General features: G+C 53.2%; 2 protein-coding genes and 1 long non-coding RNA gene across 10 annotated transcripts in view; 2 read left to right on the top strand and 1 right to left on the bottom strand.

The window, feature by feature from the left end:
- Ube2o (ubiquitin-conjugating enzyme E2O) overlaps positions 1-10,168 on the top strand; it is a 47,161-nt gene extending 36,993 nt beyond the window's left edge. Inside the window, exons 5-18 of one of the 2 annotated variants that reach the window (XM_017597746.3) lie at positions 223-286; positions 1,752-1,895; positions 2,271-2,380; positions 2,512-2,587; positions 2,892-3,364; positions 3,621-3,775; positions 3,868-3,980; positions 4,062-4,190; positions 4,725-4,814; positions 5,666-6,365; positions 6,505-6,641; positions 7,629-7,832; positions 7,907-7,964; positions 8,068-10,168. In XM_017597746.3, coding sequence (XP_017453235.1) covers positions 223-286; positions 1,752-1,895; positions 2,271-2,380; positions 2,512-2,587; positions 2,892-3,364; positions 3,621-3,775; positions 3,868-3,980; positions 4,062-4,190; positions 4,725-4,814; positions 5,666-6,365; positions 6,505-6,641; positions 7,629-7,832; positions 7,907-7,964; positions 8,068-8,735 — 3,121 coding nt within the window. In that variant the 3' untranslated portion in view covers positions 8,736-10,168. Of the gene's footprint in view, positions 1-222; positions 287-1,751; positions 1,896-2,270; positions 2,381-2,511; positions 2,663-2,891; positions 3,365-3,620; positions 3,776-3,867; positions 3,981-4,061; positions 4,191-4,724; positions 4,815-5,665; positions 6,366-6,504; positions 6,642-7,628; positions 7,833-7,906; positions 7,965-8,067 lie in introns of both variants that reach the window. The other variant, NM_001427322.1, reaches the window with a different exon arrangement.
- Positions 10,169-11,499: 1,331 nt separating this feature from the next.
- Positions 11,500-17,173, bottom strand: Sphk1 (sphingosine kinase 1). Of its 7 annotated transcripts, none has more exons than XM_006247787.4 (6): positions 15,369-15,612; positions 13,875-14,078; positions 13,162-13,311; positions 12,990-13,084; positions 12,800-12,915; positions 11,500-12,550 (listed from the first exon to the last, which is right to left on the bottom strand). In XM_006247787.4, the coding sequence occupies exons 2-6, from the start codon at positions 13,882-13,884 to the stop codon at positions 11,773-11,775; spliced, it is 1,149 nt and encodes a 382-aa protein (XP_006247849.1). In that variant the 5' UTR covers positions 13,885-14,078; positions 15,369-15,612; the 3' UTR covers positions 11,500-11,772. The 7 variants fall into 7 exon arrangements, with proteins under 7 accessions (XP_006247849.1, NP_001257736.1, NP_001257737.1 ...); NM_001270807.1 differs by lacking the exon at positions 15,369-15,612 and adding an exon at positions 16,881-17,173 and having other exon boundaries at positions 11,506-12,550; positions 13,162-13,314; NM_001270808.1 differs by lacking the exon at positions 15,369-15,612 and adding an exon at positions 15,991-16,332 and having other exon boundaries at positions 11,506-12,550; positions 13,162-13,314.
- Positions 15,985-17,274, top strand: Khps1a (sphk1a antisense transcript). Its single transcript, NR_133650.1, has one exon. It is a non-coding gene; the product is annotated as a sphk1a antisense transcript (long non-coding RNA).
- Positions 17,275-27,936: the final 10,662 nt, after the last annotated feature.

The following is a 27,936-nucleotide window of genomic DNA, read 5'->3' as shown; positions in this document are numbered from 1 at the left end:
GTATCTGAGCTTGGTGAGGTGTTTCATTTGGACATCTCTGTTCTGCAGTGTTAGTAGTGGCGGGCACTCAGATGGAGCTGTGCTCCTGTGCTGTGGCAGAGGCTGAGCCGTAGGTGGAAGATGAATGGCGTGTTCTGGGGATGCTCTAGTCTCAGGGCCTCTGGTCCTTGGTGTTTGGTGCTTACTGTGCCCTGGTGGAGACCAAGCCTCTGTCTGTTTCAGGTGCTCCATGAACACTGAAGATGGTGCCAAACTCTACGATGTCTGCCCTCACGTCAGCGACTCGGTACGTTTGCTCTGCCAGAAGGGAGTCATCATGTCTGTTCCTCAGCTGCTTAGACATGAGGACTGTGCGAGGCTGGGCAAGGTTGTGAGGCCAGGGGAAGAGGGCACCAGAGCTGCTTGAGGCTTGGGTAGGGGCATTAAACACTAATTTGTTACTAGTCTCACTTGGGTGGTTGGCTGAGGTGGGATGAGGTGGGGTAAGATTCATTTTATGAGAAAATCAGAGAAAAGGAAATGCACACCATGTCCATGGAACGTGTGTGGAGGCAAAGAAAGGTCAGGTCCCTGGTACTGGGGGAAGAGGACTGTGAGTCGTCATGTGTGTGGGTCCTCTGCTCTTTATCTCTCCGAGGGCCACTTGTTTTGTTTTCCAGTTTGTTCTATAGCTTGGGCCAGCCTCCAACACAAACTCTCAGCTCCTGAGTGCTAGGATTGCCGGTGTGACACCACACTGTCAGCCTTGTCTCTCACCCTTCAGCACACAGTCACTTTGTCCAGCAGGAATACAGCACAGTAACACACGGACGTAGTTCGTACTAGAGACGTCGTATTAAACAAGTGTGTGCTATTGCTCTCTAGGGCTTTGCTTCTGAGTGTGTGACCCTGACCACCAGCCCTGCGTTGCCTGAGAGCCTGTTAAGGCCTGGAACAGTCTGCAGTGCATTTTAATATGATTACTAGCACCTGGTTTGCACCAGGCTTGGGAAATATATTCTCTGTAGACTATGCTCCGGCCATCCTAGATGCCATGTCATGCGACTAGCCAAGGAGGGCTAATGTAAGATGGCTTTTAAGAACAGTAACCAGGGGTGGGGATTTAGCTCAGTGGCAGAGTGCTTGCCTAGCAAGCGCAAGGCCTTGGGTTCGGTCCCCAGCTCCGAAAAAAAGAAAAAAGAAAAAGAAAAACAGTAACCAGTTCCTTAACTCCCTGCTAGCCCTCCTCCCAGTTTCCAGCCCAGCCACTTCAAATGTTTCTGCTTAAACAGTCCTTTCTCCCAGTGTTCCCAACACTATCAGCTCCAAACTATAACAACCATTGTAGCCTATCTGCTCATGACTCATCTGTCTCCTAACCATGTCTTCTGCACCAACTGGCTTCTCTCACTCTGCCAACCCCTCACCCTTTTTCTCTGCCTTGCCTGGCTTTTGTAAACCTATCCACCTATCCCGTTTCCAGAAATCCAAGAGGCAACCAACACTGAAGGCCTAGTGTTAAACAGTCTTTTTTTTTTTTTTTTTTTTTGGTTCTTTTTTTCGGAGCTGGGGATTGAACCCAGGGCCTTGCGCTTCCTAGGCAAGCGCTCTACCACTGAGCTAAATCCCCAACCCCAAACAGTCTTAACAGCTAGAGATCCTTAAACAGCCAGTTTACTAGCAACCAGGCATCCATTAATGTGCCAGGGACACAAGGTAAGTCACACTACAGCTGACTACTGTGCACTTTCCTCTGCCCTCGAATCCTGCAGGGTCTCTTCTTTGATGACTCCTATGGCTTCTACCCAGGCCAAGTACTTATTGGCCCAGCCAAGATCTTCTCCAGTGTCCAGTGGCTCTCAGGGGTCAAGCCTGTGCTCAGCACCAAGAGCAAGTTCCGTGTGGTAGTGGAGGAGGTAAGGACATAACTGGTGGGGTGAGGGGTAGAATTGTAAGCTCCAGGTCCTAGGACTACACTGCTGCCCTCCGGCCTGCCCCCCAGTACCCAAACCCTGGTGACCTAAATGAGATTCAAGCATTGGAGCAGCCTAGGCGTAGTCCTGGGGTAGTTACTGATCCCTCCACTTGCACTGCTTGTGCAGACTGGAGTGGCCCTGACTCTACTGGGTGGGTGGCCACAGTATATCTGTATGTGGTGCTGCAGACCTTGAAAGTCTACTTCTGGCAATCTACTTATCCATGCCTAACTTTAACCCTAATGATTGATTGGTTTGTGTCGGGCTGGGCTCCGAGCAGCTATTTGAAGAGACTATTCCATCCACTGTCCTCAGGTGCAGGTTGTAGAATTGAAAGTCACGTGGATCACCAAGAGTTTCTGCCCTGGGGGCACGGACAGCGTCAGCCCCCCACCTTCTGTCATTGCTCAGGAAAACCTAGGCAGGTGAGCGTGCCCCCACCCCAAAACCCCAGCTCATCCTCAGCTCTTCTTGGTCGAGCCATAAATGCATGGGGAAGCCAAGCATCCCACCGAGCTCTCAGAAGTGCTGCCAAACGCCCGTCCTTTCTCTTCAGGGTGAAGCGTCTCGGATGCTTTGACCATGCTCAGCGGCAGCTTGGGGAACGCTGTCTGTATGTCTTCCCAGCCAAGGTAGAGCCGGCCAAGATTGCCTGGGAATGTCCAGAAAAAAACTGCGCCCAGGGGGAGGGCTCTATGGCCAAGAAGGTATGTCCTTGAGGTGGGTGGGTGTGGGCACTCAAAGAACTGGCTGTGTGCCATTTCCACAGCCAGCAAGGTGGGTCTGGGCTTTAGGCCTTGGAGAACAGCCCTGAGGACCCTTGCTGGCCACTTAAGTGTGTACAGCTCTACTCCCCAAGACAGAAGTGCCTGGGGCCAGCGCAGGCCCCTGCCTGCCTGAGTCTACAACTCCCTCCCCTTTGTTCTGCTCTTGTAGGTGAAGCGCCTGTTGAAGAAACAGGTTGTGAGAATCATGTCCTGCACCCCAGATGCCCAGTGTTCTAGGGACCATGCCATGGAGGACCCAGACAAGAAAGGGGAAGCCAGAGCCGGGAGCGAAGTAGGGTCTGCCAGCCCCGAGGAGCAACTTGACGGATCAGCCAGCCCAGTGGAGATGCAGGATGAGGGATCAGAGGAGCTTCACGAGACAGGAGAGCCCCTGCCCCCCTTCCTGCTGAAGGAGGGTGGAGATGAGGGGCTACACTCGGCAGAGCAGGATGCCGATGATGAGGCAGCTGATGATACAGATGACACCAGCTCGGTGACCTCCTCTGCCAGCTCTACCACCTCCTCTCAGAGTGGCAGTGGCACTGGCCGTAAAAAGAGCATTCCCTTATCCATCAAAAACTTGAAGCGAAAACACAAGAGGAAGAAGAATAAGATTACCCGTGACTTCAAGCCCGGAGACAGGTGAATTCCGAGTGTCTTCCTCATCTTGCAGTGCACACAGAGACTCAGTAGCCCAGGCTCTGTGCCCTCTAAGAACTTGTGGTGTTCCCAGCCCCAGATGATGGTGGCTAGGGTAGGCCTGGGTGGGTGGAGCTTGACATACACCAGACACTAGCCCTGCCCATATGAGACTCCGGGAGGCCTGGAAGAGTGGAAGGCACCTCCTCTAGCTACAAGAAACATTTTTGTAGCCTGGCTCATGTCCTACACTTCACAGGGTAGCTGTAGAGGTTGTAACCACGATGACCTCAGCTGATGTAATGTGGCAGGATGGCTCTGTGGAATGCAATATTCGCTCCAACGACCTTTTCCCTGTGCATCACCTGGACAACAACGAGTTCTGCCCTGGAGACTTCGTGGTAGACAAGCGAGGTAGTGCTGCTCTCCATGTGGAGGTCTGTGTGATTTGAAGTGTGTTTGCAGGCAGACACCCTGAGCTAGTCATGTCCCTCTGATTTCCCTAGTCCAGAGCTGCCCAGATCCTGCTGTCTATGGTGTGGTCCAATCTGGAGACCATGTTGGCCGCACCTGCATGGTGAAGTGGTTCAAGCTGCGGCCAAGTGGGGATGATGTGGAGGTGAGCGCCGTTCTGCTTCCTCTGGGTGGGCGCTGGCAAAAGAATGAAGCCCTGACTCATTCAGCCCGGCTTTTGCCACAGCTCATTGGAGAGGAGGAGGACGTGAGTGTCTATGACATCGCTGACCACCCTGACTTTCGCTTCCGCACTACTGATATCGTCATCCGCATCGGCAACACTGAGGATGGGGCTCTGCCCAAGGAGGATGAGGTAGGGGCGCTGCTGTGGGACTGCAGCTTCTGTCTGGGTAGTGGCTGCGGTCCCTGACACTGCCACCAGGTGCCTTCAGGAACTGAGACCTGAAAGTCCTACAATTCAGTATCCCAGGATGGCTGGCATGGCCTGCACTAGAGACAGGGAGCCCACACGCTTGAAGGCTTTGAGCTTCGTGGACTCTGGCAATTGGGTTCCCTAGAGGGCTACACTCCATTGCAGCTGTGAGCACCAGACACAGTCAACTACAGAAGTGCCCAGGCAGGGTTAGACATGGAGCTCGAGCTAAGATCTGGAAGAAAAGCTGGGGATGTTGGAAAAGGTCAAGATAGAGTCTAGATACAAGGACAGGATACCCACACTGGGAAGAGTGCCAAGGCAGGGCAGCCACAAAGAACACTGCCTTGGGGCAGAGGGTGCTGCTAGTGCCAGGAACGGGAGGTGGTTAGACAGAACCCACCAGTGCTTCCGTCCTTCAGGGCTTGAAGCTTCCCCTTCCACCCATCTGACCCCATCCCCTTTGCCCTTCAGCCCTCAGTGGGCCAGGTAGCCCGAGTAGACGTCAGCAGCAAAGTGGAAGTGGTGTGGGCTGACAACTCGAAAACCATCATCCTGCCGCAGGTAAGGCTGCCACGACCCAGACCCCGGGCTGGTGGCCACCCCTGAAGGTGGCTCTATAGCTTTCTCACATAAGCCCCAAGGACAGGGACAGAGGCTTTCCAAATCTCACAGGTCTGTGAGGTTCCCAGACCTCTAGAATCTCCACATAGTGTGCTGGGAAATTCAGGCTATTTCCTGCCACTGTTTCTAGGACAGTTGTTGACCAGTAAGGAAGAGGAAGAAAAAGCCAGCCCCATTTCTAGCCAGCCCCAGTTCTAACCGGCCCTAGCTGGTCCCTTCCCTCTGCCATACTTGAGCTGCACCCACCCCCACCCCTCCACCTGTTGTCCAACTCCTGCTGTACACAAGTTGGGACAGGGGCGCAAATGGACGGAATCCCTCACCTTGGCAGCCATTCTAGGGGAAAGCAGGGCACAGTGTGACCAACTCTAGTGCCCCTACTTTGCCTGCCAGTAAGGTTACCTGCTCACTCCTGGTACAGCCCACAAAGACCTTATGACCACCCCAGTACCTGGCCTGAGTCCTGGCGGTAGGCTGGCTTTGCTGAGGATCCCTCTGTGATCCTCACTGACTCCCGCTGGCCAGATGCTGACAGGCTACCCTGAGCCTGAGAGGAGATGGTACAGGCATTAACTTAGCTTTATGTACTGCTTGGGGTACAAGTTGGGCAAAGGGTCCCTTGCAGAGAGTTGGGGATCTTGCAGCCGAGACAGGATTTCAGAAGAAAGGTGGAGAACAGGGAAGTGGGAAACGGGTCACCCAGGCTTCAGTGAGCTGTAGACAGGAAAGAGGGAGACCCCCAACGTTCCTCAGTAGGTGAGTTCTGTCTGGATTCCCTCCTCTTCCCCTAGCACTTATACAACATTGAGTCCGAAATCGAGGAGTCAGACTACGACTCTGTAGAAGGCAGCACCAGTGGGGCCTCTTCAGATGAGTGGGAGGACGACAGCGACAGCTGGGAGACTGACAATGGGCTCGTGGATGATGAGCACCCCAAGATAGAAGACCTGGCCGCCATCCTGCCCACAGAACAGCCAGCTGCCCCCGAGGAGGACAAGGGGGTGGTAATCAGTGAAGAGGCGGCCACGGCTGCCATCCAGGGTGCTGTGGCCATGGCTGCCCCCGTGGCAGGGCTGATGGAGAAAGCTGGCAAGGATGGGCCTCCCAAGAGTTTCCGGGAGCTGAAAGAGGCCATCAAGATCCTGGAGAGCCTCAAGAACATGACTGTGGAACAACTGCTCACAGGGTCCCCCACCTCACCTACTGTGGAGCCTGAGAAGCCAACCCGAGAGAAGAAGTTTTTGGATGATATCAAGAAGCTACAGGAGAACCTCAAGAAGACCCTGGACAATGTGGCCATTGCTGAGGAGGAGAAGATGGAGGCAGTGCCCGACACAGAACGCAAGGAGGATAAACCTGAGGTGCAGTCACCAGTGAAAGCCGAGTGGCCCAGTGAGACACCTGTGCTCTGCCAACAGTGTGGTGGCAGACCTGGCGTCACCTTCACCAGCGCCAAGGGCGAGGTGTTCTCCGTGCTGGAGTTTGCACCCTGTGAGTCACCATGAATGACTGTCCTTGCCCGTGCCCCCCAGAGTTCCTGTCCCAGCCATCATCACACCTTTGTCTTGGGGGATAGTGGGAGGCCCCCGGGCTCCATGGCTTCCAGGCTTGACTATTCTCTCCCCTGCAGCAAACCACTCTTTCAAGAAGATTGAGTTCCAGCCTCCAGAAGCCAAGAAGTTCTTCAGCACAGTTCGGAAGGAGATGGCTCTGCTGGCCACCTCACTGCCCGACGGCATCATGGTCAAGACTTTTGAGGACAGAATGGCAAGTGGGCTTCTGGGAACTTGGGGGTAGGGGGGCAGGTGCCATGGGGCACTAAGGTATAGGTAGCAACACCACCTTGCCATGTTTCCAGACATGGCAGCTCGTCACCTAAGGTATCAGAATGTAGCTTTTCAGCCACATGACCAGGGAGCCAGGTGGTCCTTCCTTTTAAAAGAAGCATTGTGTCCATGTAGTTCTGAAAGAAGGGAGCCTGGTTGGAGGAGTTCGGCTGCCTTTGCTATCCATTCTCCATGCCCACAGAACTAAGGCCTTGGCTCACTCTCAGTGGCTCCTTCCAGAGGAGCTTTTCTGAATTAGCACTGCCCTCTCCTGTCACCTCAGCATGCACTCCTTTGTGCAATTTGTCAGTACACACAGCTGCCCTTGGAAATCCGTGCCAGGAACTCACAGTGGTCCTCCTGACTCAGCAGCCCAAGTGCTGGGATTACAGGTGGAAGTTGTCATGCCCAGCCTTGCTTAAGGACCCCAGGGACATCTGTTTCACTTGGGTTTAGTGAAAAATCTCTTTGGAAATCCCCAGACTGACACAGCTTTGCTGAGGGAGTAAGAGAAACAAAGTAAAGCAGACCTTTCCGAAGTCCTCGAGGCACCTTCCAGGGCCCCTCAGACCCCATGGGGGCGGTGGGGGGGTCCTTCCTCTCCATTTCCCAGTTACTATCTGCTCTACTCTGGTTCCCTGGCAAGGCTGCACACAAATACTTAGAGACACACAGTACTTATTTCTTGGACATCATAGTTCCTCTGACTTCTGCCAGTCTTTGCCTTCGAGTTCAGACCCTCAGTGCCAGTGCCATCCCTCCAGCTGTGACACTACACTCCCACTCCCACCGCAAAGCCAGTGCTGCTTGGCTTAGGTGTCTCCTTGGCTCTGGCTCTGGAGTGCTGCCTGCCTTCCTCGGATCTGTGCTGTTCTGGGAGGAAGTGAGAGCGGACTCCAGATGCCAGCCCTCCTGTGATCCCTTCCAGGATCTCTTCTCGGCACTGATCAAGGGCCCTACTCGGACTCCCTACGAAGATGGCCTCTACCTTTTTGACATCCAGCTTCCCAACATCTACCCTGCAGTGCCCCCCCACTTTTGCTACCTCTCCCAGTGCAGTGGCCGTCTGAACCCCAACCTGTATGACAATGGGAAAGTGTGCGTCAGCCTGCTGGGGACCTGGATTGGAAAGGTGATTGTGGGCCCCATTGCCTGGTAGAGCTGGTGTCCATCTGGACAGGACTAGAGGTTCTGTTTGTGTTTCAGGGGACAGAGAGGTGGACAAGCAAATCCAGTCTTCTCCAGGTACTCATCTCCATCCAAGGTACGATGGGCTCTGGGCACACCGACAGTCTGCTCTCTGAAGAGTCATGGGCAAGCCTGCCCTCGTGGGCTTTACCCACTTACTAAAGGACTCTTTCTGGCAGGTCTGATCCTGGTGAATGAACCATACTACAACGAAGCCGGCTTTGATAGTGACCGGGGCCTGCAGGAAGGCTATGAGAACAGCCGCTGCTACAATGAGATGGCATTGATCCGTGTGGTGCAGTCCATGACCCAGCTGGTTCGACGACCCCCTGAGGTCTTCGAGCAGGAGATCCGGCAGCACTTCAGTGTAGGTGGCTGGCGGCTGGTGAACCGAATCGAGTCCTGGCTGGAAACCCACGTGGTGCTGGAGAGGGCACAGGCACTGCCCAATGGGGTTCCTAAGGACAGCAGCTCTCTGGAGCCCCAGGCTGCAGCCGAACTCTCAGACTCTGGCCGAGAAGAGCCTGAGGATGTTGGGATGACCCCTGGGGAAGCGTCCCAGGGCTCAGACTCAGAGGGTGGCGCCCAGGGCCCAGCCTCGGCAAGCAGAGAGCACCCAGAGCAGACTGAGACGGCCCCTGATGCATCAGCACCTCCCAGCGTTAGACCAAAGAGGAGGAGGAAGAGCTACCGCAGCTTCCTGCCCGAGAAGAGCGGCTACCCTGACATCGGCTTCCCCCTCTTCCCGCTCTCCAAGGGTTTCATCAAGAGCATCCGAGGGGTCCTGACCCAGTTCCGTGCTGCTCTGCTGGAGGCGGGCATGCCAGAGAGCACAGAGGACAAGTAGCTGACCACACTTGAAAGGGAGTGTCATGGTGGGAGAGGTCAGCCGCTGCCTGCTCCCTCCCTTCCTGAGATCTTGCCCCTCTCTCTGCCCCTTCCTGTCCCCATTGGAGCCTTCTGCTGCCCTCTCCTCCCTGCGGCAAGTTTGATGCTGAAGTGCAAGAAGTGTCCCAAGATGCTGCGTTCTGCCCTCAGTTATGTTTCAGAGGCAGACACCTGAGGCAGTGGGAACCCCACTGATGTCCCCTGTTGTCCCAGGCAGAATGTCCTGACACTTGGTCCCTAGCCGTCCCTTCTCAGGTCAGAGGTGGGGCGTTGAGGAACCTGCAGATGGCAGGAGGGTGGACGTGCCTTGCATGAAGTGTGGCTGCTCCTGCAATGCTCCCAGTCCCTCTCCCTTCCAGCTTGACAGTAGCCTCCCCACATCCCAGACCCTCCTGCTGCCACACCAGGTCCTTTATTCCCCAGTACTCCTTCTCTTGGAGCTGTGGCTGCTGTGGCTGCTCTGGCCTTCCAGTGCATTATAGCCCTTAGGCCTGTTGAACTTACTCTCTAAGAGAGGTCAGGGTTAAGCTAAGGTTCAGAGAGACCAGGAGAGGCTAGCCCTCACATAACACAGAGCTAAGGACATCGTGCTGCTTGGTAAGAAATGGCTGTAGGTGCCTTGCCCTTCTAGTCCAAGGTGGCAGGGACATGGCAGCCCTCCCCAGACCTGCCTGCCTGTGTGGGTGGGCTGTTCTGTCATCTGCTCCATTCAGCCTCATTTTATCCCTACTGAGGTGTCAGGAGCATCTGCACAAACCAGGCAGCGACAAGGGCCTCTCCCATCCAGTGACTCGGCCTCCAGTCAGCCTTGGCTTATAGACTCTGCAAGGGCCATCTGAGGGAGGAGGCTGGAAGGCAGCAGGAGCTCCACCCCTCCCCCACAGGCCCAGAGGTTTACAAGTCTCTAAGCTTTTGATAATGTGAAGCTCCAGGTAGAGAGGATGCCGGCGAGCACGTTGCAGCTCTTGTCATTTCTGGTATATGTAATATTTAAGGGTGAAACAAACAAATCTCAGAAGCAAAGATACTAACTCTTACTAGAAAAGAAGACGACAAAATACAAAACACAAAAAAGCCAAAGCATGATGCGTCTTGTCGGCCTTAAGTGGGCTCCACACCTGTGCTGTGCCAGGGCCACCAGGGCAGCAGAGCCTTGGGGAGACAGAGCCGGAACTGGAACACTCACCAGGGACCAGTACCTTGAGGACATGGGGCCTGGTGGGGCGGTGCTTCCCAGACCACCGTTCACGTGGAGATGTGAATGCCTACTGCTTACAATACCTGTATAAAGTGCTGTGTGATTAAACTTTTTTTTAACCTGCTTTTTTGGGGAGGGGGGGTTGGCTCATTAACAAAACAAGATGGCACCATTAAATCTGCCTCTGCTGTTCATTCAGGCTACTGTTGCCTTCTGTGTGCCAGGACCATTCTCCCATACCACTTCCCCACGGGAGACTGGCAGTGAGTGGTCCAGGCCTCCACTGCCTGATGCCTTCATCTCCTCACAGAGTCTTTCAGGGTGGGTATTGAATATCCCGACAGCAGTCACCTCTCAACACCAGGTAGTGGAGGCTGAGTAACTGGGCCCCAACAGCCTACACCCAGCTATTCAGCCCCTTCGGGATTCTCTGGGAACTGATAGATAGCACAGCATCTAGCAATAGTCGGGGATCAGTGTTTGGACCGAACACTGGGTGGGATGGCTGCCCCTCCCCACAGCTTCCTTTCTGCTGCAACCTAGTGCAATGTTGGGAAGAGCTGAGGTGTCCTGGGTGAACCTGGAGACACCTCATGGGTGTAGCCCAGTTCATTTTTAAAGAAACTGCTGCCTGCCATATTTTCAGCTTGAAATCTCATCAGAAGAGTCCCTTCCATGAGAAGTAAGCAAGTCTTCCCCTCATAGGGTCCCAACAAGTGCAGGTCCACCGGAGCCCCGCCTTGGGCATGAGCACAGGGGACTCAACCACACTAGAACATCCACCCAGCCCACCCAGTATGGATGATGACTTCCTTGTAGCTACGTGAACGCCCACCCACCCCATTACATGCTCTAGCACTTCCCAAGACCATTTGAAATTAGGGCAGAATTCTATGTTAATGCCCTGGGGGAGGGTCCAGCTTCTTTGAGGAAACCAACTGACCTAGTAAGGAGGCACAATTGACCTGAAGTCCACAGTCAACAGGATCTGCCTTAGGCTTCTAACTCAGGAACAATTCCCAGCTCTGTCCACTCCGAGTGCCCTGAATGTGAGGTCAGAGGTGGAGCACAGAGCCTAAGACTTCCCATGTGTGAGGTAGGTAGGGTCTGTTGGCCAGGCCGAGGGCCTCTGCAGCTGAAGTGGGTCTGACTATCAGTCCCTAAGGAGTCGAAGTGCCGAACACCAACATGTCTGCCCATGGGCTATAACTAAATGTGTTTAGTTAGCTACCAGGGACCCTGAGTTTAACTCCTGATACTACAGTTCCATAGCCCTTGCTGGTGTTAAGACCCCATTCTCGGGGCTGGAGAGATGGCTCAGCGGTTAAGAGCACTGACTGCTCTTCCAGAGGTCCTGAGTTCAATTCCCAGCAACCACATGGTGGCTCACAACCATCTGTAATGGGATCTGATGCCCTCTTCTGGCACGTCTGAAGACCGCTACAGTGTACTCATCTATAATAAATAAATCTTTAAAAAAAAAAAAAAAAGACCCCATTCTCTTCCCAATTCCCAGGATAGGATCTACAGCTTGGAAAAGTCTCTTTATTTGAATTTGGTTCTCAGGACAGGGCTCCAAGAGCAACTGTATGCAACTGGCCCAGCCAGTGGGACTCTGACCCCAGTCTCATTCTAACTAGAGGGTAGAGTCTTTCCAAAACATAGCCCCACCTTCCAGCTTTCTCTACAGGGGTCCCCACCACCTCCATATGAGCTTTAGAAATAACCTCCCATACCAGGAGATGGATGAGAGGGAGGGTCCCATCTCAGTGTAGACATAGTAGACAAAGGCACAGAGTCATATTGGTTCTTCTGGAGGTGGCCTCCGCTGGGAGTCCCGGCCGGACGGGGAGTCACTGCTACCAGAGACCATCCAAAGGTAGTTTGGGTGCACTTGGCCCTGCACAGCTTCACACACCATCAGCTCCCCGTCCACAGAAAACACTCCCCTCTGGTTCCTGGGTTCCAGGCGGAAGGCAACCACTGGCACATGAACCAAGTACGGGCAGTCGAGGTCCATATGCTTGCCCTTCTGCATGGCCAGGAAGAGGCGCAGCAGCATGGCCCTTGACACCCCCGCACGTATATAGAACAGATGCATAACACCAGCCTCGCAGCGGCCCATGGGTGCTGCAAACATCTCTGTGCTCAGGTGGGTGTGAAGCAGCACCAGCACCAGAACGAAGTCCTGCTCTGGCACCACAGTCCAATGAGGTGGCACTGGCTCCTCCAGAGGAACGAGGTATGTGTTGGCAGGGCCCTTCTGTGCCAGTGAGGAAGCAGGTATCTTAGAGGCAGCCTTCCCTACAGGAAGGTAGGCCAGTTGGCCTTGGTAAATGCGCAGGCTTGCTAGGCGAAAAAAGGTTCCCACCGTGAAACGAATCTCCCCCAAGCTCCTGTATTTCTCACTCTCCAAGTCCACGTCAGCAACGAAACCCCAGGACAGACTGAGAACAGAATAGAGTTGCCGTCCGGAAGCGGTGTGCAGGGACAGCAGATTCATGGGTGACAGCTGCCGGCAGCATAACAGCAGTGTGCAGTTGATCAGGAGATCTTCATTAGTGACCTGCTCGTGCCTGCAAGGTTAAAGGTCAGATGGGACAGGAGCTCCCATGTAGCCTCTTTGTGCTCCTTTTGGAGAGTGGGGGCTAGCAGAGCAACAGTGGTCCCCAGGGAGTGACTGGAGCCAGTGACAGCAGACAGAGGCTCCCTAGGGCTAGTAAACTGAGGACAAGGCGAGGCTCCAGAAGGAAGCGGAGTTTCCCACAGGAACTTAGAAAATGGCGGTCGGGGACATGATGCCCTCTCTGACCCTCAGCTCTCACCCAGCATAGTAGTTCAAAGAAGCTGCCAGCGCATTGCCAGAGCCTCCAGGGAGGCTACATAGGGGTTTCTGGATGGCACTCTCCCAGTCAGGTCGTTCCATTAGCCCATTCACCACCTGTTAAAACGGAGTGGATCAGTTCAGGAAAACCATCCAGAGCCCTCTGGGTCCTCCTCTTGCTCAGTCCTTACCTCGTGCATCAGACCGTCACCGGACATGACCGCCAAGGCATCCCAGTGACCCAGTTCTTCTGCACACACCAGCTCCCTGGCATGGTTCTGCCGTTCTGGTGGAAGAGTTGATGTTCTCAGAGCTGGTTTCTGGCAGGAAATGCTCCCTTCACCCTCTGGGGTCAGTACTCACCGGTGAGCATCAGTTTAAAGGATACCTCAGCCTCCTCCAGAAGGGGCCGCACACGGCTCTGAAAGAGCTTCAGAGCCTTGCCCTTGCCACCCCGGGGGTTCAGCAGCACCAACACTCTGCATGGCCGTGGGAGCAGTCCCCGGGGACAGTCTGCTACAAACAAAACACAACAAAACCAGATGGGCTGGAGAGAGGGCTCAGTAGGTAAGAGCACTTGCTGCTCTTCTAGAAGACCAAGGTTCAGTTCCAGCACCCGAAAGGCGGCTCACAGCGGTCCCAAACTCCAGTTCTAGGGGATCCCTACGCCCTCTCCTGGCCTTCAAGAGCACCAAATACACACGGTGCATATACATACATGTATGCCGTCCAAACACTCTAACACATAAAAAGTAAAATAAACCTTAAAACAAAAAAACAGAATCTCAATATCCACAACCAGCCGCTAGAGGGCCGAAGAGAGCTGCGGGAACCTGCGTGGAGGATCCCAGTTCTTGGGTAACTGAGCAACACGGCCCTGCTAGAAGCAGCGGCCTCCCACAGGTTGTTTGGGAGTGGGACGCCGCAATACCTCTTTCCTTGGCCCAGGGCCAGACAACGTCTGTCCTCATGGGGCAAAATGTTTCTTTCGAGTGACCCTAGACTTCTTTCTGCTGTCCATCATTTCGTGGGGAAAGGGGTCTCTTTAGCCTTCCCCAGACGGGTACCCCACAAACCTGGTTGCATAGCCAGGTCCCGGGGCTCCCGCTGACAAGGAGCCACCGATGCTGCCCCGGCGCTGCTAGAGGTAACGGCGGCTCCAGTGTGCAGCTGCTTATCGGTGTTGCCCAGGCGGGTGTCTGGTGACTGGCCGTGGGGCTCGCCCTCTCCACCTCCCTGGGCTGTGAGAGCGCCCTCGTCATTCCCGGAGGCGGCCAGATCTGAGGGACAGGAGGAAAGAGTGGTGGGGTTCGCTGCCTGGGCTCCAAGCACGTGGACAGGGTGCCCAACCAGAGGCCCTGGACCTAGCGTAGGGTGCTGCACACGACTGAATCACCAGAACCCCGTGGGTCGGGGAATCTAGCTTTCTACTAAACTTCCCACCCCACGAACGTTCCGTTCCAAGGGACTCCGGATTCGGGCCCGACGCATGAGTCAGTGACTCCTGGCTCTCTTCGTCAGGCCGGCTCTTCACCCTTTGAGGTTGGTGGAGAGTCCAGTTGCATAAAATTCCCAGAACCGGCATTGCGAGGCGCATACTCTGGGACGAAGAACCGCGTCTCAACCTGCCGGGTCGCCCGGTCCCCTGCCTGAGCTCGGAAGCCGCTAGGTCTCCGAGTCTCCAGGAGGGCGGGGTGGGGGAGGGCTGGTGCAAGACGCGCTGGTGAGAACAGCGCCCAAAGTCCCGCCAAACCTGCCCGTGCTGATGAACCCACAGCTGCAGTCTGCCCTGCTAGAGCGCGAGTTCGCGCCAAGGCACAGGCGTGGGGCCGTCTCCCTCACAGACCCACGAAGGCGCCGCCAACTACCGGTGGAGGTCCCTACCCAGTCTGTCCCTCTAGCGGCCAGGGACGGAAAGCAACTCTTCTCGGGCTCAGCTCCGCGACGGAGGGACAACTGAAGCACTGGTCTCACACAGACTCCAAGGGATCGCTCCCCTCCAGCCTCAAACTTTTTGCTCAACTTCGCCACGGCCCGGGGAAGGCGCTGAGCCTCTGGGCGGGCCTGACCACGCCCCGCGTTCCTTGTTCTCTCCGGGTGGAACCAAGGTTGAGCGCAGCCCTGGTCCCCCACCCGCCCGGGATCTCGCTGTACCGCCCCAAACACAGTCGCCGCCACCCAGGGCTCGGCCACGCGCAGATGAGGGGCTGGATCCCTGGACAGAATTGTGCACCCCGACGCTGGAGGAGCAACTCAGGAAGTGGGCAAGGCGCGGGGTTCCGAGCTCGGCCTGAAGCAGCGCATCCACGGAGCGCGAAAGTGAGGGCGCAGCCCAGATACCGGCGCCCAGAATCCGAGTGGGCTTCGGGCACGCGTGGTTCTGCGCTGGCTGAGGACCCTCGAAACCGCGGCTCACAGTAGGGAGGCAGCGCCTCTTTGGCGTCCCCTGACCCTAGCCTGATCAGAATTCCACACCCAGACCCTTCCTGCTGTCCCGGCTCTGGGCCAGGTCGGGTCACCCGCCACCCACGAACTTCTCTTCCTCCCCTGCTCCTCGGTGGTGCCTTTACTTTTAGCTTCCAGATGCAGCCTCTGGATCACTCAGCCGCCGAGTCTGAAGCAGTCTGGCACGCCTTTCAGGAGAAAGCTGAACCGGTTTGGGGACGAAGTCGAGAGGCGGGAGCCTTGTCAGCAACCTCCAAAGGTGGAGTCTTCCCCCAGAGAACACTATGGAGGCCTGGGGAGCTGCCTGCAGCGGACGATCCGGATCCACGATCCTCACCAACTGGAGGAACCCAGCAGTGTGGACAGGGCAATGGGGGCTCTCATCGGGATTGGAGAGGCTAGCATGGGGGCGTGGTCCCACCGCTCCCCACCCCTTCGGGCGAACTCCGCGTGAAAATGCACAGGCTTTCCGGGTGTATGCGCTTCGGTGGAGATAAACAAGACGCATGGTTGTGTAAGTGATATATTTCATGACAAATGACCCGAAGGTATCCATGACTAACCCGAGTTAAATTCCTGGAAGATTATTAGCGGAGACTGGGACAAAAAGAAGCCGCCAGGTCCGACTTGGTGACCTACCCAGGTAGCGTCAAAACAGACACCAAACTCCCGAGAAAGCTGCGGTGGTTTAGCTCCAGTTACAGAGAACTAGCGCGCCCACACCGGACCCCGCGCGACCCCACCCACCTCTCTCCTTGCATCGCTTCTTAAAGTCCTGAAGAGGTGAGTCCGGGAGGAGAGCGGACCCAGATAAGAAAGCGTTGCAGTGAACTAGGTCACTCCTTGAAGGTGGCTTCTCTCCCAGAGGACCCTGGAGTTCCCCGAACGAGTTTCTCACTTTATTAGGAGTCCCCGGGAGGGCCGGGCGCAGGCTGGACCTGCGGCTCCGCACGCGTCACTGCAATACATGCCTTGGTTCTGTACTGCCGCGGGGACAGCCTGACCGGATCATGAACGCCCCGAGTGCCTTCCGAGAAGGTGACTCAGCGACACGCTCACGGGTGGAGAATCTCCCGGAAACAACCAACCAACCAAAAATATAAAATAATATAAAATGAGGAGTTGGAGGGAGCAAGAACGTCATCGCCCACCCCCGGTTCCGCGGCGCGTGGCCACCAAGATCTGGTCCTGCATCCGCCCCCATCCCCGGCTTCCCGAACCTCACAGCCCAGGAATCCAGCGCGGACAAGGCGAGCAGCTCTGCAGCCGCAGTGCCGCGGTCACGCGCTGCGGGGACGACGCGAGCCGCGGTGGGAGGAGGGGGCTCTGCGGGGAGGCCAGTCCCTCTAAGGCTCGCTCCCTTGTCTACCCTGTCCCTCCCCTTCCCAGAGACCTAGGATCCAGATCTGGCGTTAGTATCTAGCAGACTCAGAGAGGAGGCTATTCTCCCCGAGATTTTGAGCTTGGAGGGGGCTGGCAGCCCAGACTGTAGGAAACACCCTCTTCTGCTCTCCCACAGCTTGGGAAGGAGTGTCTATCAAGCCCGAAAAGCAAGTCATTAGCAGCTAAAGAGGAGAAACTGAGGCACGGGGAAGGAAAGATCAGTCCGTGTGTAAATTCACACTCATAAGGCCGACCTGGAACAGGGTCTCGCTTTTCTTTGAGTCTCGGGGCTGGAACTTCTCACACTCTGCGGGCGAGCGTGGGGCAAAGTTGACTGGAAACTCAATCCGTGAGAAAGAGCAGAGCAGCCCACAGGGCATTTTATACTTGAGCCTCGGGGCCGGTTCCCTTTCTGCTCGGAAGAGACCCAGTGGGAGGGGGGTTCCAGTCTGGCCCTGGTTCCAGTCCGCACAATGGCTCCTCTGTGTCCGCGGCCGCCTCATCCTCTGGCCTCCTCACCTCTCTCGTTCTTGTTCACCTCCCCCATCCCGGGCCGACTTTCTAGACCCTTTCCCTTCCTAAAGAACTCTATCCTATCTCCAGAAGCCGTCAAACAGCACCCCTGGCCCTGGAGCTGGGGGGAATGGACTAGAACAAGAAGTTGGTTTGGTTTTCTTTTGTGTCTCCAGAAGAATTGGGAGGTGAAGGGCCTTCTGGGAGCTGTCAAACCAATTCCCAGCAAAGCTTATAACAAACCCCAAGCCCTTCCCCCAGGCTGGGAGGCCAAGTACCACCAGAGCTTAGTCTGTGTTAGCTAGCCTGGTGTATTTGCTCCCCTCAACAGCCACTTCAGGAACCCAGGAGCCTGAGAGTCACCAGTAGAAAGAAACAGTAACTAACTCCCCATGTGCACAGGGACAGAGGACACACACACACACACACACACACACACACACACACACACCAGCCTGTGTCCAGCAAGGCCCCCTGGCCTTGACCTTGGGTCAGTCTGCAATTCTGACTTTATTTTTATTTTTATTTTTTTTTTGGTTCTTTTTTTCGGAGCTGGGGACCGAACCCAGGGCCTTGCGCTTCCTAGGTAAGCGCTCTACCACTGAGCTAAATCCCCAGCCCCAATTCTGGCTTTATTATCACTTCAGCCTCCACTCCGAGGCCATACCTGTCTCACAGGTGAAAGGAATTGTTTTCCTTCCTAGGCTCCTCTGGGCAGCTTTTCCCAGAGAAAAATACCTAAGCGCTCCCCACAAAGCCACCTCCCCCACCTCATGCTAGAGAGGAGACAAGAGGTTATTCATTAGACCAGGCCTCTGCACCCAGGAATTCAAGGCTGCCGAGTGGCCAAATGTTTTGATTGGTTTTGGTGTATGTGTATGTGTATCTGTGTGTGTGTGTGTGTGTGTGTGTGTGTATCTGTGTGTCTGTGCATGTCTCTGTATCTGTGTCTGTGTGTCTGTGTGTGTGTCCATGTGTGTGTCTGTGTGTGTCTGTGTGTGTGTCCATGTGTGTGTCTGTGTGTGTCTGTGTATCTGTGTATGTGTCTGTGTGTGTGTCTCTGTGTCTGTGTCTGTGTGTCTCTGTGTCTATGTGCCTGTGTATGTGTATGTGTCTGTGTGTATGTGTGTCTGTGTCTCTGTGTATGTGTGTGTCTGTGTGTGTCTGTGTGTGTGTCTTTGTGTCTCTGTGTCTGTGTGTGTCTGTGTGTGTCTTTGTGTCTGTGTGTGTGTCTGTGTGTGTCCGTGTATGTGTCTGTGTATCTGTGTATGTGTCTCTGTGTGTGTCTCTGTGTCTGTGTCTGTGTGTCTCTGTGTCTCTGTGTCTGTGTGTGTCTGTGTGTGTGTCTTTGTGTCTCTGTGTCTGTGTATGTGTGTGTGTCTCTGTGTCTCTGTGTCTGTGTGTGTCTGTGTGTGTGTCTTTGTGTCTCTGTGTCTGTGTGTGTCTGTGTGTCTTTGTGTCTGTGTGTGTATGTTCATGTGCACACCCATGTGCCACAGTGTGAGTGTAGAGGTCAGAGCACTACCTTCTAGGGTTTGTCCTCTACATTGGTCATGAGGTCTCAGGGTTTGAATTCAAGGTGGCAGGCTTGGTGACACATACCTTCCCCTGCAAAGCCCCATTGTTTTCAGTAGGCAAGAATACCTAGAACCTTACCCACCATGTCTGAAGCTACCTTCCCTGGGTGATTGTGGTTTTTTGTTTTGTTTTTGTCTTTTTTTTTTTTTTCTTAAGGATCTGGTCTTGCTGGAGAGATGGCTCAGAGGTTAAGAGCACTGACTGCTCTTCCAGAGGACCTGAGTTCAATTCCCAGCAACCACATGGTGGCTCACAACCATCTGTGATGGGATCTGATGTCCTCTTCTGGTGTGTCTGGAGACAACTGAGTATACTCACATACATAAAATAAGTAGATACACCTTTTTTAAAAAAAGGAATTTGGTCTTTGAAACAGGACTTTTTGTATCCTAGGCTGACCCTGAACTTGCTATGTGGATGAGGATGATCTTGATTTCCTGATCCTCCTGCCTCTACCTTTTTAGAATTCCAATTGCAGGCTTAAGGACTACATCGAGTCTACATGGTGCTGTGAATCAAATCAGCCTTGTGCATACAAGGCCACCGCATGCCAGTGGAGCCGTGGTCCCAGCCCCAGAAAGTTGTTGTGTTTTGTCATTTTAAAAACATTTTTAGGGGTTGGGGATTTAGCTCAGTGGTAGAGCGCTTGCCTAGCAAGCGCAAGGCTCTGGGTTAGGTCCCCAGCTCCAAAAAAAAAGAAAAGAAAAAAAAATTTTTTAGATGCATTGAGTCGTTCTATATGTATGGGCGTTTTGCCTGCCTGGTATGCACGTGCACCGTGTGTGTGCTTGACGTCTATGGAGGTCAGAAGAAGGTACCGATCTCCTGAAACTGAAGTTACATATGGTGGTGACCCTCCATATAGAGGTACTGGGAACTGACCCCAGTCCAGCCTCAAACAGTGTAGTCCTCTTGTCTCTTGAGTGCTGGGAGCTCAGGCTTTTACCACTGCGCCCAACTTCCCCTGTAAGTTCAATTCCCCAAGTGCAGAAACAAAATTCTTTGTTTTATGGTATATCAGAGCCTGGGAAGTTGCAAGAGAAAGGGAATGTCTGCAAAATGTCAAGACTCACGTTCCAAGCCAGGGCAGGGGTGGTACACGCCTTTAATCTCAGCACTCGGGAGACAGAGGCAGGCAAGTTTTTCAAGGCCAGCTTGGTCTACAGAGCAAGTTCCAGGACAGCTAGGGCCACACAGAGAAACCCTGACTGGGGGAGGGGGGGCAGAGAGAGACAGAGACAGAGACAGACAGCGAGACAGAGACAGAGAGAAAGAGACAGAGAGAGAGGGACAAAGACAGAGAGAAACAGAGAGAGTTTTTTTTTTTTTTTTTTTTGGTTCTTTTTTTTCCGGAGCTGGGGACCGAACCCAGGGCCTTGCGCTTCCTAGGCAAGTGCTCTACCACTGAGCTAAATCCCCAGCCCCCAGAGAGAGTTTAACTATTCAGCTTTGTGCTCCCTGGTCTTGAGCTTCCATCCACCGGCCCAGAAACTCTTTGGATCTGCAAATGAAAGACACACACGGACACGCGTGCGCGCGCATGCACACATGCATGCAAGTGCACAAACACACATACACATACATACACACGTTAACTTATTTTTGAAATGCCTTGGTCAGCTCAGGCCTAATCGGGGAAGTGGCCAGTGGCCACCCACCCGAACTCTCCCATGGCTGGTTGGCTCTCTCTCCTTCAGTTCCTATGTCCTATCCTTTCCCCCTGACTGAGTCTTGGCTATTCTCTGTTTTTCCCAGTTCCTAGCCCGTGAAAATCTAAAGGTCCCATCCCGTCTCCCTTTGCCCAATCGTTAGCCACTGGCATCCTTTTTTTTTTTTTTTTTTTCTTTTTCTGTTTTTCAAGGCCAGCTTGGTCTACAGAGCAAGTTCCAGGACAGCTAGGGCCACACAGAGAAACCCTGACTGGGGGAGGGGGGGCAGAGAGAGACAGAGACAGAGACAGACAGCGAGACAGAGAGAAAGAGACAGAGAGAGAGAAACAGAGAGAGGTTTTTTTTTTTTTTTTTTTTGGTTCTTTTTTTTCCCCGGAGCTGGGGACCGAACCCAGGGCCTTGCGCTTCCTAGGCAAGCGCTCTACCACTGAGCTAAATCCCCAACCCCAGCCACTGGCATCTTTATTGATTAATCAAAACCAATTGGGGACAAGGACCTCCAGTGTTTGGACATGCAGATTCCCGACTAAATCAAAGCATTAGAGCCAATCCCCGTCAGAGAGACAGAGAGACCCTCGTGTTCCCAGACTGCCCAGGATGTGGTTATCCATGCTGGGAGTTCATAGGTGCTGTTCCACCAGACCAGGCACTGGCCTGGGGCACCTGGCTGCCTGTTGGAGTACGGACTTTGAGTTTCATCTTCTGTGATATCTGTGTACTATGTTTGTGTGGTGACAACCTTGTCTCTATCTCTGTCTTGGTTTGAACGAGAATGACCTCCCCCCATAGGCTCATATAGTTGAATGTATTAGGAGGCATGGCCTTGTTGGAGGAAAAGTATGACAGAGGGTGGTGGGCTTTGGGCCTTCAAAAGCCCTAGCCAGTCCCAGTGTTCTCTCTCTCTCCCTACTGTCTGAGAATCCAGATGTTGGACCCTCGACTCTTTCTCTAGCACCATGTCTGCCCGTGTGCCACCATGCTGATAATGAACTAAACTTCTGAAACTATAAGCCAGACCCAATTAAATGCTTTTCTGTGGTCATGGCTTCTCTTCACTGCCACTGAACACTAAGACAACCTCTAAGGTACTTTCCTTTTTCTCCTGGACCACATTACTGAGCCTGGGGCTTTAGAGTCTGTCTCCCACATAACCCTTGCCTTCAGGCCTTGTTGACCCCTGGCTACAACTCAGCATGTGAACATCCCAGAAAACTCTGAATGTGAACGCCCACAGGGGAATCTGCCTTGCCGATTCCAGCCACTCACCTGACATCTTGCGTTCGTTTCCAGGTGATCTTCTGATGTTTCGGGGAGGTAGCCCCGAAGACTCTCCTGGTTTCTGCTGCTTGGCCTACATACAGTCTTTGGTGTTCCTTGACATGTCTGTGATCACAGTAACCTCTTCTCATCTCTGTCATCTCTGCTGGGTGGCATTTGTTTATATATTTATGGACACGAACAATGTTTTTGAGGTTGGGAGCGCTCACCTGTATATCGTAGGTGAAGGCCAGAGGTCAGTTCTGGTGCCTTCTATCCATTTGCATTTGTTTTGTTTTTGAGACAGAATCTTGCTGTGCAACCCGGGCTGGCCTGGAAGTTGATATGTAGACCAGGATGGCCTTGAACTCATAGAGATTCACCTGCCCCTGCCTTCCAAGTACTGGAGCTTCTGGTGTGTGTCCCCTGTACCCAGTTTTAACGTGGATGCTGGGGCTTGAATTCAGGACTTCATGCTTACACGGCAAGCATTGAACACACTGAGCCCAGCACCCGAAAATACCTTATGTAATAAGATGTCTTCACCTCACGTGGTACTACAGCTTAAATTCTGGCCCTTGAGAATACTCTGCCTCTGAGCTACACTCCCAGCCCACAATGTGTTGGATAGACTTGGATGAGTCCTTCATTACCTTGTGTAGAAATGTCTCTCATGCCTGAAGGATTGAGAGGGAGAGCCAATAAGCTATTAGGACCGTTACAAAGTGATGTCTTTTTTTTTTGGTTCTTTTTTTCGGAGCTAGGGACCGAACCCAGGGCCTTGCGCTTCCTAGGTAAGCGCTCTACCACTGAGCTAAATCCCCAGCCCCACAAAGTGATGTCTTATGCCCTCAGTGGGAAGATATAATGACACTGGGCATCTTGAACAAGGGAACCAGTGTGAACAGTTCCTGTGGATTCGGGAGATAAGGGGTTTCTGGAAGGCGAGTGTTGCCTGGATGCTGTTTCTTGCTTGTATCTGTGGACAGCCAGGCTTCCTCACTGTTTTGGTTACTTGACCTTCAGACTGTGACTTTGACCTTGGTTTATGGCATCTTCAGCTTCCTGAGCAGATGGGTTTGTTCCCAGTGCCGGGAGGAGCAAGGCAGAGTGTGCTTTGGGTGTTTCATTATGTCTGATCAGACTTCACACAAATTCATCCTCACAGGTCTGGAAGCCAGAGCCCAGAGTGCCCCGGGGTCTTTTAGCTTTTAGAAGTCACCTGCATTCCTTGGTCCGAGGACCCTTCATGTCCAAAGCCACCAATCAATGTGTATTCAGGTTTGATTTCAATAGTCATGGCTCCCCCTTCCTCTCAAAAGGCCCCTGGGGTCGTTGGCCCCAGCCAGGTGACCCTAGATAAATTTACATCTCTAGGTTCCTCCTCTTCCTCTTCCTCCCCTTCCTCCTCCTTTTCCTTCTCCTCTTCCTCCTCTTCCTTCTCTCTCTTCTATCCCAAACTGGTCTCAAGGATGTCCCTGAATTCTTGATACCCCTGCATCCATCCACTCTTTTCGATTACTGGAATACAGGCATGTGACATCACACCCAGTCTGTACGACACTAAGGACAGAACCCAGGGCTTCTTTCAGGCTACGTAAGGACTCTGCCGACTCAACTACATCCTCAGATCTTTTTGCTGCTGTTGTTGTTGCTGTTGTTTTATATCAGGCTGTGTATCTCTGGCTGCCCTAGAACTTATTGTGTAGACCAGGCTGGCCTTGAACTCACTCACAGAGATACTCTTGCTTCTACCTCCCAAGTGCTGGGGTTAAAAGTGTGTGCCACCATGCCCTGGCCACCTCCAGATTCCCAATCGCATCTGCAAGGTCCCTTCTGCACATAGTGTGATATGTTTGTTCGCAGGCTCCAAAGACCAAGGTGAGGCCATGTTTTGCTAGCAACAGAGGAGGGAAATAACGTCACTCTGCCCTCACTTGGCTCTGGAACCTTCTTTCCCAAGTTCTCCCTTCTCTGGTTTTACCTGGACAAACACGCCGGGGCCTTGCTTTCCCACAAAATAAGCTTTTGTGTTGAGCGGGGCTGGAATCAGGCTTGCTGGGGCTGAGGTTTGAGCCTACAGACCGTGTGTCTTCAGCTCAACCAGAACCCGGAAAAAAACTGGTTTCCATTTCTGAAAATTACCTACGAGGGAGAAACTAGCATCGTTGCTAAACGCAGTACTGACAGGCTTGCAAAACCCCATCCTTTCGTCTGAGGAAGGGATTGGAAGCAGCCCAGCCCATCCATTCGCAGCCTGGCACAATTTCCCGATACTGCTTTGCAGAAAGGGCTCACCCATGGGCACTGTCCACTCCCCCACCTCCCCAGACACCAATGGAACTCTGTGGCTTTGCCACCTCCTGTCATGTGACCTGGGAAGCCCAGCTGCTTCTATTCTTCTGTGACAAGACTAGATGAGGCTAACCATACTGCTAGCCACAGACATTGGAAAGAGTCACTCAGTGGAAACATTCCTTAGGCTCCCTCTGACGTCATCTTCCATTTGGGCCTGAAGTGGGCTGTGGCCTGGCCTTTGCCCAGTCCCACATCCTGAACACCGGCAGGACGGATGTTTCCCGGTTAGCTCAGGAATCCTAGTTGGACGTCCTCGCTTACCGAGGAAGAGAAGCTATGTCAAACCAACAGATTCGGCAAGTCCTACAAAGAGGAGGGGGACACAGGAAGCAGGACCAGTACCTCTGCAGTCCGGGAGCAGGAAAGCAGGGCCCCCTCTGCGTCCCAGAAAACCAGTGTAGAGCTGGACGCCGAGGGGTTGGTTGTGTGCGTGGTTTTCCCCTGTGCTTTTTTGTTTTGAAGTGTTTTCTACTTTCACGGTTCTCAAAATATGTCCTTGGGTGTTTCCCAAAGCAGACAGCCAGCCAGAGTGGGTTAGCCCCAGTCCCCAGCCAAACAGTGATTTCGTGTTAATAATCCGGGTCTGTGTCCACCTACCTGAAGGTGTCCCTGGACAAGCACGTGAGACTTTTGGAGTGCTGCCCTGAGGGGTGTACATCTCTCTTATGCAAATTCGCGCCTATCGGGCTGCCAAAGTTGTAGCCAGATCATGGAGGGCTAGGGGCGACAGAGGGCGAGGGAGGCAGATGCCCTGATTCACCAAGCTGGAAAAGGCACCACAAAGTCAGGAGCGAGGCTTGCCGGCTCCTCTCTCTCATTATCCACATCCCAAAAATAGAACTTCCCCTTCCCTGGAGGCTCCATTCCTGAAGGTCAAAGCTTTGGAATTCTTTGAGACACGAGCCTAGTAATTTAAGTAATGATTATACGGGGTGCACTGGGGCTCTGGACAAGGGCGTCGTCCCACGCAGGCTGATGCGAGTAGCAGGATGTAAGATGAGGAAGCGTCATGTAGCGAGCATGATGCTACACGGATGAGTCGGGAGAGCCAGTTTCCAGAAGCGGCGTTCCTCGTTCCCTCTGCTCAGTGCCCTGGAGTCCTGACCGCAGCAACGTGACTGGCATCTGAGCGTGAGTTGAGATGTCATTTCTCCTTCAGGGCACTGTGTGAGATGATCCCAGCTGCTTCCTCTCGCTGTTCAGAAAGGAGTGTGGTCACCAAGGGATCGCCTGTCTAGGTGCTGAGGAGCTTGGCTCTCTCCTTCCTGCTCCCCCCCACCCCCAGCTGGGGACCGAACCCAGGGCCTTGCACTCGCTAGGCAAGCACTCTACCGCTGAGCTAAATCCCCAACCCCCTCTTTCTTTTTTCTCTTATTTTCTTTCTTCGATCTTCTTTCTTTTTGTTTTCTTTCTTTTTGCCCCCCCTTTAAAAACATTACTTTTTACTTTTATTTTTTTTAAGACAAGGTCACGTGTAGCCCAGGATGACCTTGAATTCCTAAACCTCTTTCCTTTGCCTCCTTCTGCTGGGATCACAAACATGTGACCCCAGGGCCTGCCCTTGTTTTATTGAGTGTGTGGTATGCATGGGATGTCTGTGGCTAAATGTGATCATGAGGCAATGAGCCAGAGATTAACACCTTATTTTTTGAGACAGGGTCCATCCCTGATCCTAGAGTTCACTATTTTGATTAAACTGGCTGGCCCCATCCTCCTGGCTCTGCGGTTACAGACATGCTGCCACATGCCCCAGCCTTTCTGTGGTACCCAAACTCAGGTTTGCAAAGCAAGCTTTACCCACTGAGTCACCTCTCTAGCCCTTTCTTTTGAGGCAAGGTATAATGTAACCCAGTCTGGCCTCAAACTCATGGCGGCGTGGTACCTAAGGATGACTTAGAGTTCCTTACCTTCCTGCCTCTGCCTCCTAAGTGCTGGAGCTCAAGCGTGTACGAGGACAACCAACTAGTTAGTTGTCCATTTATTTATTTATTATTACTTATTTAGTTATACATTTATTCATTTATTATTTATCTCTTTAGAAAGGGTCCCGTTAAGTAGCCTTGCCTTGCCAGAACTCACTATGTAAACCAGACTCACCTCAAACTAATAGAAACCTGCCTGGCTGTGTCTTCTGAGTGCTAAGATTGGAGACGTGTGACATCACGCCTGGTTGGGATTTTGATTTTTGCTGTCTCTTATTTCAAGGTTTGTAGATCGATTGGCCAGTAACATATCTTTAAAATAATGAGGTTTTATTTCCCACCCCCCACGCTGGGGATTGATCTTAGAGCTTATCAAGCACTAGGTAAGCATTCTACCACTGAGTATAAAATACGTATATTTTAAATATATTTTAAGAACGTAGAGGGTGCGGGGCTGGAGAGATGGCTCAGCGGTTAAGAGCACTGACTGCTCTTCCAAAGGTCCTGAGTTCAAATCCCAGCAACTACATGGTGGCTCACAACCATCTGTAATGAGATCTGATGCCCTCTTCTGGTGTGTCTGACGACAGTTACAGTGTACTCGTATATTATTAATAAATAAAATCTTAAAAAAAAACTTAAAAAAAAAAAGAACGTAGAGGGTGCTCTGAAGAGCAGAGGAGCATAGAGGCAGTGTGGTCAACTTGATAATGAGATGAGCCTCTGAATATGTCTGTGAGGATTAGCAGAATAGCCTTACTTAAAGTGGGAAGACCTGCCCACTGTGGGTGGAGACACTCCCTAGGTCAGCCCTGGACAGTGTAAATAGCTGCGGGGAGCTGAGAAGCATACATTCACCCTTTGCTCTCCTGTGTGTGCATTGTATGAGCTGGCTGTCTGGAGTCTAGCCACTGCAACTTCTCTCTGGATGATGAACTATAGTAACCTTGCATTGTGAGCTGTAAACCCAGTCCTTCTTCCATTACTGTTGGCAAAGGGTTTTATCACAGCAACAGGAAAAGAGACAGAAACAGGCAGTGTATACCATACCTTCTATTCTCTCTGTCTCTGTCTCTATGTCTCTCTGACACCCCCCCCCACCCCCTCTGTTTTTCCAGACAGGATTTCTCAGTGTAGCCCTGGCTGTCCTGGAACGTGCTCTATAGATCAAGCTAGCCTCAAACTCAGAGACCCACTTGCCTCTGCCTCCTGAGTGCTGGGATTAACGGTGTGTGTTACCCGGTTTATTTTCTCTTTTTGTTTCTTCCTCAAAACTCAGCAAGATTCTTCAAATAGCACAGGAGAACTGACCTCGCCCACTCATTTACCTCTGGCAGGCACAGCAGAGCTCCCAGAGGAAGGAATCCAAGCCTGCCTTAGAGATGTGGGCACTCAGGAGGGACACTTTCCCACCTGACGCCACCCACTAGGCTTCTCAGGCTGAGGACCCAGAGGGACAGGCGATCCTGGTGCACACCAGTCTTCCTGACTTAACAAGGCTAGAAAAATCCCCGCATCAGAACTTGGCATTTGCCAATAAGCATTTTAGGTTAAGTTCCAAATGCAGCGGCACCCCACATTGAGAATTAGGCTCTAAACTGGGTATCCTGGCTCACAACTTTAATCCCAGCGCTTGAGAGGCAGAGGTAGGCACATTCGGAGCTACACCGGAAAACCCAATCCTGGAAAACCAAAAGAGGGGTGGAGGAAAAGAGAAAGAGGAGAGAAGAGAGGGATGGAGAATGGCAGGGGGACACTTCCTGACTGCCACGGGCACGAGCAAGGACCAGCACGGACGAGCACGAGCACGACCAGCGCGGCCTAGCAAGGGAGAGCGCGCGCGCGCGCCCCCGGTCAGCTCTGCCTCCTTTGGGCTCTTGGCAGGCATCAGCAATTTCTTTTTCGGTGAGAGCATGCTGAGCCCTCACCGGGAAATCTGTCCGTCCCTTTTGAAACCTGCAGAGGCAGTAGACTTAGGAAAGATGAAGCGGAAGCCAGGAATCAAGGTGAAG

Source organism: Rattus norvegicus, chromosome 10 (assembly GCF_036323735.1).
Source record: "Rattus norvegicus strain BN/NHsdMcwi chromosome 10, GRCr8, whole genome shotgun sequence".
NCBI lineage: Eukaryota > Metazoa > Chordata > Mammalia > Rodentia > Muridae > Rattus > Rattus norvegicus.
The sequence above is the reverse complement of the archived record's forward strand: the minus strand, read 5'-3'. Positions and strand labels throughout refer to the sequence as shown.